The 11,070-nt window shown below is 40.3% G+C and overlaps 1 protein-coding gene across 2 annotated transcripts; it reads left to right on the forward strand.

Moving 5' to 3' along the window:
• Positions 1 to 306: 306 nt before the first annotated feature.
• On the forward strand, positions 307 to 10,952 carry LOC136424236 (solute carrier family 22 member 18-like). 2 transcript variants are annotated; one of them, XM_066412768.1, is made up of 8 exons: positions 307 to 564; positions 3,280 to 3,523; positions 4,024 to 4,156; positions 4,771 to 4,889; positions 5,423 to 5,625; positions 7,051 to 7,152; positions 9,104 to 9,224; positions 9,917 to 10,952. In XM_066412768.1, exons 1-8 carry the CDS (start codon positions 430 to 432, stop codon positions 10,126 to 10,128), a joined length of 1,269 nt encoding a protein of 422 aa, XP_066268865.1. In that variant the 5' UTR covers positions 307 to 429; the 3' UTR covers positions 10,129 to 10,952. The 2 variants fall into 2 exon arrangements, with proteins under 2 accessions (XP_066268865.1, XP_066268866.1); XM_066412769.1 differs by having other exon boundaries at positions 5,426 to 5,625.
• The last annotated feature ends 118 nt before the right edge of the window (positions 10,953 to 11,070 follow it).

The raw sequence follows: 11,070 nt of genomic DNA on the forward strand, positions 1-11,070 counted from the left end.
AAAACAAAAATTGAAAATTAATTCATTCATTTATCCATTCATTCTTCCTTCGTACCCTCTCCTTATTACGATCTATGGTGTACATGTACTAGTATAAAAAAAAACGATGATAAGCATACGCTCTTGGTATTATGTTAAAACAATAAAATATGTCACTTGCTAAAGTTAGTAATTTGTAATTTTACTTCAGTGAAAATGAAAAGCTTACATAAGAGAAGTATGGTATATTGCATTTCTGCGCGACACTTTGACGGTTTGCGGCAGTACATCTCAAAGCCCGTGAGGTCAGCAAGAGTTCAAGTGAGGTCAACGACCGTAGGGGCATGGGACCACAATATGTCTAGCAAGTGTTTGCCCTGAAATAAGAGTGTAGGACTACTAGAAGACAAACAATGACTACAAAATACAATATTGTTGTCTTATAAGATCATGACAACCCCGGAAGACGAAGAAATGGCGCCGAAGACGAAAAGTTCGGAGGAAACCCGGAAAGTTTTGGTGTCTCTTCACGCGAATGTGGCCATCCACAGCGCCTGTGTTTTTATGCAGGGAATCGCCTTCACTGTGAGTTATTATTCAATATACGGGTTTTAGCATTAGCTCGGTACAACAAGGAAAAGTCAACGTTACTATCAATGATAAATTGCCAGTGTTGAAAAATTTAAAAAGAAATGTCTTGATATATCTTACAACCCCCCCTCCCCACCACCAATGAAATTGTGTTGTTTTGGGTTTGTCGGTCTGTGTGTGTGTGTCTGTCTGTGTGTTTGTGTGTCTGTATTTCTGTATAACCTTATTTGGTGTGTGTATCTTGTGTTTTGAAGACCAAGGTCAAGGTGGACTTTCCCCTTGTGTGTGACCTTGGTACTACAGCAGAACTTCCCTTTTTTTTACCTCTTAAGCCCTTGGTAGCTTTACACATTTTTTTGTGGTAGATAGCTTTTGATATAAAGGAGAGGTTTTGTCCTAGTCATTCTTTTTTTTTGGGGGGGGGGGGGGGAGGGGGCTGCTAAGTTTCTATAAGTATAAGTATAATGCAAGTGTTAAAGGGGCATATTGTAGAATCTTGTTTTATGCTCATGTCACAATATGCCCCTTTAAAAGCTTCAAAGCTATAACGTTGGGTAACATAAATTCGCGGGGTACTTAAATTCGGGATTTTTCGAAAACGGGGTATTTAGGGATATGTGCTAGATGCAACATAAGTAATACCGCTAGAAATGCAAATCTGACAGACTTACGTATTCAGAACACTGTCTGAAAAGCTTCGATAAGCATGGATTATAAGGCGACGAGGTCAAAAACTCTCCGTCCCTTATTGGAACTGTCTGAGGGCTTTGTGGGAGAATTACACAACATGGTTGTCGGCTGGTTTATAAGAAAAATGTCACATCCGCTTCCTGCTAAACACAATTATTTACAAGACAACTTTAATATTACAATCTATTTTGCTAACCTGCAACTGGATTCTAAGTGTGATTAATCATCAAAACTCCTCTCTGTTGCTACAACCTACGGCACCTGTATTTTCCCGCCGCCATATTGTTAACCAGAATCCTGTTGTCAAGCAGACGACAAAGGTTTGTGAGGAACACTTTTTTTGTCTAAATGCTGCGTGTGATAGTGGACTGAGGAAGATATTTTCCTCAAAGTTTGCTCCTAACACAACAAGGAACACATGGAAATAGTAGTATTACCATTGCTACGGTATCCAGCTAACTTGTCATGAATAATGTAACGTTACACGTTGCCCGATGATGACGATGGGCCGACTTTGAGTGAAGTTCTACCGACTCAACACACGGCTTGTTCCCGAACTGGCCTGATGTGTGCGGTACGGCCGTTTTTTCGTGTATTTTTTTTACTTGGACACGTCTATATCCATAGCACTCTCCTCATGCCAAGGATGGAACGAATAGCTGCTGTATAAAATGTGATTAGCGGTAAGATATTCAAGACGAATCTTCTCTCCCGAATTAATGTGCCCCCCTGTCCGAAAGCACTGTCATTCTGCGTGCGGCGGACGGTAGTTTTAAGTTGAAATATTATGATGTCAGCACGACTAGAGACAAAATCTACCATATATATGATTAGTGCAAAGATAGTACATGATACTGACAGAATTATAGAAAAAAAGGATGGTTTATTGTTCTGCTAGATTGATTTCAGTCAACCATTATCGGAAAAATCCCGAATTTATGTTACCCAACGTTACAGCTGTCAACTTGAGTTGTAGATTTAGGTTACCCTTAAGCTTACAGCTGTACAAAGGTCCCCCAAACAGCTTGAAACTGTGTCAATACCTTAGGGGACAGTCCATTAATACAATTTTGTATGGTATAGGGTGTATGAAAACATATGTTTTGTTCATGATTGGAAGTAAGAAAAAAGAGAACATGAACTATACAATTGTACGACATGTACAATGGACATATAGTATGCACATTCTATTGAATATGAGAAAGCAAGGAAAATTGAAATTGATTCAAATTCAAGAAAACCCCTTGCAGTTTCCAATCATGGGTCATCCCTCCTTTGCATAATCATGTTAAGCAGTTAAGGGTTGCTTCTTAATTGGCACTAGATTTTATGGCGAGGTAAATGTGATATGAAAAGAGAGCAAAGAAATACTTTGCTATCGCTAAAGATAATCATAGCTGTGTACAGTATATGCAAGTCACTGCAGACTTTGGCCATCATGGTATGTACCTTAGACTTTATGCTTCACCTGTGAAATACACGTATGTTCTCTCAACTTTTAATGCAAAAACTTCATGCTGTATAGACTCTGGGTAATAGATTTCAGTTAAACTGTCATCATATTATCCTGAAATTTTCTATACATGTCTGATTACAATATAATGAAAATGAAATATTAATTGAGTTACTGTCTGACAGTAGTAGTAAGTAGTTATATGTTTATGATACATTTATCTTCCATTGTATCATCAATCAGTTACATTTGTTATGCTATGTAGGCCGTGGCCATATAGATATATGTGTATTTTCATTTTAGGAACACATGCACCTACATGTATAAGGGACATTTTGTTACACTCTACATTATACTGTAGTATATATAGCTGCATTGTCAAAATATGTACACATGCTTGTGCAGTTGAAGTACAATTCATTGAATTACGTAGTATTTCAGACATTAACTTTAGATTTAATGACGCCTTCTTTATGTGTACCAAATAGGTGATACACAGGTAGGAAATGGTTACATGTAACATTTTCTGATTTTCTTGCATTTCCTGATGCTTGTTGTTGTTGCAGTACCTATCCAAGAGGCTAGGTGTCTCCCCTACTGTATGGGGCTACCTGAACACCTGTGCTGCCCTATGTCACCTTGTCGGAAGCCCCATCTACGGCAGGTTTGGAGACCTGTATGGCGGCAGGAAGGCTCTGGCCCTGTCCTTCCTCTCCATGTTTGCTACCTGTATCCTCCTGGCTGTGGCCGACAGTGTGCCGATGTTGTTCATCTCTAGACTACCGTTGGTATTCATGCAAGTCATGCCAGGTAAGTACATTTGTACTGAAATCATAAGTCTTAGAAATAATCTGCATTCAAAACAAATTATGTCATATAATATATTATGTACGTATGCCCACCTGAACTCCAAGTAGAGTAGGTGTGACCCAGTGTGCTTGGCCAAAAACGCAGGCCATAGCGAAGCTGCATTGCACTACCACTATATAGCTACTTAAAAAAGCATCATACTTCACAACTCAAATGAGGATGCCTTGAAAAGAAAAAAAATCATCATTGACCTTTTTAGTAGACATCAATCAATCAATCATTCGCAGGCATCAGTGTATGATACATGGCGGCTGCAGACATGCATAGGGCTCGCCAGGCTGGTCTGCTCTCGGCAAAGACCCTCCAGTTGTTTCTGGTGACTCCCAGTCCCTGGAGCGTGTTGAAGACATAGTATTGTTGAATAGTGAGATTTTTTTGCTTTTTGTAACTTTATTCTCATCATACATATACTGAATGCATTTTTTTTTAAATGTATGCAGGTGCCCACATGGTGGTAGCTGATGCCACAGACGATGCGTCGCGATCAGACGCCATGGGGAAAGTGGGGATGTTCTTCGGTATTGGTCTCCTCATCGGGCCTGTCTTAGGAGGCTGGCTCTCTGAACACTACAGGTGAAGATTTCATAGTTAGTAATTAGCAGGGGTTAATCTAAATTGGGAAAGAGAGGCACTGCGCCCTCTTGTTTCAGCGCCTCCTTGTCGAATTCAGATGTTAGCTTAATCCCCAGCATACAGTATTCCCTCAGCGATCGATTCTCCCATAAATACAAAGAATTTGCTCCCTCGCCTGTGTGTGCTCCATCTTGTTTAAATTTTTTAGACAAACCCCTGATTAGTGTTACACCCTATTTAACTGTTTGTAGAGTAGAAAAGGATTGTTAGAAAACATTTGTTGCCATATTTTGTACCTTGCACAACTGTCCGTTCGTTCAGAACTTTACTCTTTATATAGACAGCTAGAGATATTGGCAAAAGAGATCCCCGAAAATCTCAGACTTGTAGAAGTGAGCATGACAGGATGTAGAGTTCAGAGGTGGTAGAAGTCGTTTATCAGAAATGACAGACATTCCAGGTCATGGGGTCAATGGAAGAGACTATTAATTTATGGGAAGGTATCCTTTTTGTTCTGTTTGACTGTTATACATTTCCTATATGCTCGTCATGTTCATTGTAGAGACTGACAGGAAGTTATCAATGGACACATTTTGTTTTTTTGTCCTTCTTAGTGAACACTTGACCTGTGTAGTGGCTGCTGTCCTGTCCTTGTTACAGGTGGTTCTTGTCATGTTGTTTGTACCGGCACAGATGAAACCTGTTTCACAGGATGAACACAGGACAAAGTCAGGTCAGTAGGCAAACTTACTGTCCATTTGTTTGTTTGCATTCCCAGTAAACTGCCTTATGGCTTAACACACCAGGTTTGACAGCGGCGCAAGCGACACACTCAAAATACATTCTCAATATTCCATGAAAGCCAGTGTGATACAAGTAAGACCCCTTGTGATTCGGCAAAAATTAACACACGATGCGGAACACATGTATGGAATGTTTCCTCGGCCCAGGTATGACATAAAGTAGTCTAGTATATTATATATCATTTAATTTTTCCTCCAGCAGTTTAGCCTACACTACCAGTTCCAAGGTCTAAACATTCTTTGATATATTTACATGTACCTATTTGCACACAGTAAGGGTTGTCTCTTTCTAGAAGTTAGTTGAGTTTGATTCTATATCATGGAATGTATAAGGCCACACCAATTTAATTCCTTGGTTAACGTTTTTTTTTGGTTAATTTTAGCAACAAAAAAAATCTTTCAAAATTCCGTTAACCAAGAAATTAAAATGGTGTGGCCTAATATCATTTAATTTTTCCTCCAGCAGGGTCCAGTGTGTTTGATATGAAGGAGATCGCCCGTCTGTGCAGCATCCCGCAGGTCAAACAGCTCCTCATCATCCGCTGCCTGTCCCTGTTACCCAGCATGCTCCTCCAGTCGACCTTCCCCATCATCATGGCCAGCACATTCGACATGGGTCCGCAGGACAGCGGCATCTTCATGGCGTACATCGGGCTAGTCAGTATGGTAAGGGTTCTTAGTGAAGAAGAATAGACTTCTGTATCTGTGTCTATATAGCCGGTATAACCGCCCTTCGGTGTAACACACCAGCATCGGGCTAGTCAGTAGAAGAAGAATAGACTTCTGTATCAGTTCTGTATCTTTAAGTAAGTAAAGCAGTCATCCTCAATATAGGTGAAGCATGATGATGCTTTTTTAAGTAGCTAGTTATAGTGCAATGCGGCTTCGCTACGGCTCGCGTTTTTGGCCAAGCACACCGGGTCACGCCTGATGATGATGATCCACTGTGTTCTGTGGCTCAGAGGTTGTGGAAACAGCCTCTGGCTGCATTCATGCCTACTCTTCTGGATAAGTGTGTTGGGTTCTTTTACGTGCAGAGGTTTGACGCTCGAGGCTTACGCCCGAAGCTCCCTCATACACAGGGCCGCCGGCTTTACGTCACCATCCGAAATGATGAATGCAATCCCTTACACATGTCCGAGCTAAGCCGACCCTAGGATCGAACTCTGGCCCCAGGATCTGCAAAAGGCAACCAAAGCAATATATATAGCAGGGCCCAAAAATTGGAAATGAAAAAAATGCTGAAATCTTTACTAGTACCAGGTAGTGACATGTACTAACACTGTTTAGCACATTTGCGTAATAACTTCATATTTGGAGCCATTTAAACCATGCAAAAACGAGCCGAACGATGATCCCCTTAGTTTCCCGAGCCTACAAAAACTCCTGCAACGATTTTCAGTGTCAGTTCTCACATCACACCAAAGTCCCCTTTTGCATCATAGTAGTATCCGGTATTTTGATTAAACTGCTGCCGGGGTCCCTGACACAGGGGTGGGCAGCAGCCGGCTAGTCGTCACACCCCTCTTCCATGCAGCTCTGTCCAGGGGGCTAACGCTGGTCAGGCCGCACACCTTCATGTCCTTCCTGACACACTCCATCCAGGATTTCCTAGGTCTACCTCGACCTCTGCTGCCTGGCAACTGCATTTTGGTGATGGTGTTGATGCAGCCACTGGCACGTTCCACATGTCCATACCACCGGAGTCGGCGAGACCGCAGCACAGATGCAATGTCCACAAGACCAAGTTTGGCGTGTAGAGTTTCTGAGGGTGTTTCATCCTGAGGTTTGGCACCACAGATCCATCTAATCATAGCTCGGTCGTTGCGACGCAAGCGCTGCAGATCCGAGGCAGTAGGGGCCCACGATTCACTCCCATGGAGCATGGCTGCTCGTACGCAGGAGTCAAACACCTTGCCACTATACATTGTCATAGTGTTGTTTGAACTACTCATGTATAGAAATAACTAGATAGATTGACCTTCAAAATCCAATTCTCAGGCCCTAATATTTGTTGGAATTCCTTTAAATTTTGCGTATACTGTGAAAAGAGTATTACTAATTGTTTCCATGACAATGTCTCTGTTTCAGCTGACTATGGGAGTAGGTGTTGGTATCATCACGAAGAGGTTCACTGACCTGACTATTCTCCGCTGCAGTACCATGTCCTTCATAGTATCAAATGTCTTCATGGTAGGTATTGATTTTTCTCGAACTTTCTTTAAAAAAGAAAATGTTCCTCCACTTAAGAAAAAACAAGAAAAACTAGACTGGCCGTCATTTGCTTTAAGAGCAAATTCAGGATGTTTCGCCCATACTCCTCATGCAAGAAGTGGGCTGTCCCAAAATAACTCCTGGGCAAATCCAAGTTTCTGCATAATTTATGCAAATGAGGTCCTCATTAGCATAATTTTTGGCCAGGTGCATTCACCTTTCCTAATGGTACCTACATCTTAAGGATGACATCCGCAGCTGTCACGGTAAGGGCAATACAATTTTATGCATGAATTATGCAAATGAGGTCCTCATTAGCATAATTCATGGCCAGGTGTGATCACCTTTGCTAACGGTACGTACATGTCAAATCTGACATCTGCAGCTTTTCCGGTAAGGGAATCACAAGTTTACGCATAAATCATGTAAATGAGGTCCTCATTAGCATAATTTATGGCCAGGTGTGTTCGCCTTTCCTAAAGGTACCTTCATCGCAAAGATGACATCCGCAGCATTTACCGTAAGGGACATACAACTTTATGCATACATTATGCGAAGTAGGTCCTCATTAGCATAAGTAATTGTCAGGTGTAGTCACCTTTCCTATAGGTACCTACATCTCAAATATAACATCTGTACCATGTAACATAAGGTACATATAACTTTCTGTAATACCATTAGTAGAGGTACCCCCTGACATCTGCTTGGTTTTAAGTCCCTGACAGGGGATTAGTGTAGGAGGGCTTATGTTACAGTATGACCTAGTTCTTGCTGGCCCGGACAGAAAATAACCAAAAATTGCATCAAAAAATTGCAAAATAAATCATTTTGAAGTAGTGTATGCCAAAAAAAATAATGGGGTCCTTTGGGTAAATATCCAATGCACAACTAAACCAAATGTCAGGTCCTCAGGTTTGAACACCACGGCACTGGAGGCCATCATGTGCGACTTTTGTCTGAAAATGACCAAAAAAACTCCATAAAATCATTTTCAAAACTTATATCAAAAAAATTTAAAAAGGGTCTAGGGGTATACACGTACTCTAGATCTACCTGCATACCAAATTTCAGCTAATTTGGTCAACGGACGACCGAGAAGAAGCGATTTGAAGATTTGACAGGAGAAGAAGAAGGAGAAGAAGAAGGAGAAGAAGAAGGAGAAGAAGAAGAAGAAACCTTACAAAAACAATATGTTTCGTTGGCGAAACATAATAAGAAAAAAAATTTTTGGTAGTGTAACAGTTGTTTACTCTGGAGGAAAATAAGACCCACCAATTTTGCTTGACTTGATATTTATTTTTTGTCCATCTGTTATTATGGCCTTGTAAAAAAAACTACTCTCCAAGCAGAGGAGTGGGTTCGACTGGTATTTGATGTATTTTTAGGCGTTTTTGTCAGGCTTACTACATGTATTTGGGACGTTTTCTTTATGTCGCAAAACCACACTAGTAGGAAAAAACTTAGTGTTTCCGGTAACCTGACCAATCCTAGCAAAACATAGCCTGGTAACCACCATCGGGAGCTCCCCGGTACCGCTACAGTGCTGGGAGTGATACCCACCTACCCAGGCAGTTAGGCCACTCCAATTCAATTTCTTGGTTAATGGATTATCATTTTTAATTTTAGAAAAAAAAATCTCCTGAAAACATAAGGCTGGGGTGAAAACTAATGCACCTGACCCTGTTCACTCCCTGATACATGTGTGCACCAAAGTATACAAATTTTCCTCTGAGATTTTGTTTTTATGTTGTTTTTCCAATCTAGCATTTTTTTTAATAATCTGTGGATAGATTCATATGATGTTTTGTAGATGAGTAGGGGTGAGAAAAACGAAGGTCGAGTTTGATGATAGGCCTCCTAGAAGCTTTCTATGGTACTGAAGGAAAATTTCAGGTTTTGTTATCTTGTTTTCTACTGTTTTACTGACCAGATAGGTGCTTCCAAAATCTGGCACATGTACGTTACTGTAACACCTGCCGACGTGGGAGGGGCTACTATGGGGGTTATCATGAACAGTGCACTCACTAAAGTTGTGCCTGCTGAGGACACAGGTGAGACCCTTTTTGACCCTTTTACTTTGAAATTAGTCTCTTCACCTTCATGACTAAGAAGATTTATTTCTACTGTTAGATTAACTTTTTATTTTGACTTTTACATTTAGGTTAACTTTTGATATTGACATTCACTTTTAGAGTAACTGACTTGTACTTTTAGAGTAACTGACTTGTACTTTTAGATTAACTGACTTGTACTTTTAGATTAACTGACTTGTACTTTTAGATTAACTGACTTGTACTTTCAGATTAACTGACTTGTACTTTAAGATTAACTGACTTGTACTTTTAGATGAACTGACAACAATGCTGCTGAATGTGTGAATTGGATGCCATACCTACATGTACATTACATGCAGTTGCCTGCTGACCCCCTAGAACTTGAGGAGTGGGCCAGTTAGCTCCTGCAGCGAGAGAATGTGTAACACAGGCTGGTTATGGACACCTTTGTGAGGTTGTGCTAAAGCGGGCTGAGGTTTCCACTTAAAATTTGTGGGCTCTGAGTCTGACCAGCTGTCAACCAGATCTGTGGGCAAGGCTCTGCATAGAAGAAGTGTATTTCCATTTTTTTTTTAAAGTTTTTTTTTTTTTCATGTATGTTTTTTGCAGGTGCAGTGATGGGCCTGAGCTTTTAAGTATATTTCCATATTTTTAAAAAATTGACTATTTTTTCATGTTTATTTATGCAGGTGCAGTGATGGGCCTAAGTGGTGCCATGCAGCATCTTGTCCATACTGTGGCACCAAGTATAGGAGGATGGCTGCTCGAAAATTATGGCTTTCCCTCTATAGGAATCCTTGCAGCAGCGTTGAACACTGCTTTAGTCTTGTATCTGTTCCTTGGAAATGTTTCCAAAAGTTTTACCTACCAGAAAAATTCGTCTGGAACTACTACCATTTAAGACAATAGACTATGTGCAAAATAATGAAATACTGTTTTCAAATCGTGTACTATTAAATACAGTATTTAATACAGTATTAAAGAAACTTTTTCGGGGATGGATGACCAAATAATTTTTTTTTTCTATTTTACACATCAAAGTTGTAAAGTAATTATTATTTGTATATTTGTAAATTGTATTTGAGCTACTTTGAGTCTGTCAATGACAATGTCCACAATACTATTCTGAAAGAAGTAAATTATTCATAGGAATCTCCAAAATTTCCTTAAGCTTTTCACATCTTACCAATCAACAAAAAACTTCTTCATGCTGAAGTCTAGCCTGGTCCCAGTCTCTAGGGGTCGGCTTAGGGGTTTTTACCGGGCCCAGTTTGCATGCTTTATTGAACCATTTCTGATAGCCTTCCTACCGCTACCACTACTTCCGCTTGCCACCCTAATTTCCCAGCCGCCCTATGGCCGTTGGCGATGTAATCTAATCCAAGGCCGTAAACACATTCCAAGCGGACTAAGCTGTACATGTCTGAGCGGGCGAGGGTTTCTCCCAGCTCAAGTCATACAAAAAAAATTGAAAATACGTCTGCCATTACATGCAGAAAAGAGTTCAAACCCTTTAAATGCTTTACATGTAAAATAGATATTTAGAATATTTGTTATGTTAGTTTGGATTCAGTACTTGATTTTTTTCTCTGCTGAGTATAAACATGATGTATACCATGATTAAACAGACTTTTAAGGTTCAAACTAAAAATTGTTTTTGCTTTTTTCTGAGTAGCCCTCATCTTTGGTTTTGCAATAAAGTTGTTGTAACAGTATTGATTTTAATCTTTATGAGTCACTTTTAGCAAGTCGCTAAAAGTCGCTACTGCATGGCCAAACAAGGAATATCCTTAGGGGTCCGATAAATCTTTAGCCTGGCCGTTGAACGAGCGATCGCGATGAC

Source organism: Branchiostoma lanceolatum, chromosome 18 (assembly GCF_035083965.1).
Source record: "Branchiostoma lanceolatum isolate klBraLanc5 chromosome 18, klBraLanc5.hap2, whole genome shotgun sequence".
In the NCBI taxonomy this organism is placed as follows: Eukaryota; Metazoa; Chordata; class Leptocardii; order Amphioxiformes; family Branchiostomatidae; genus Branchiostoma; species Branchiostoma lanceolatum.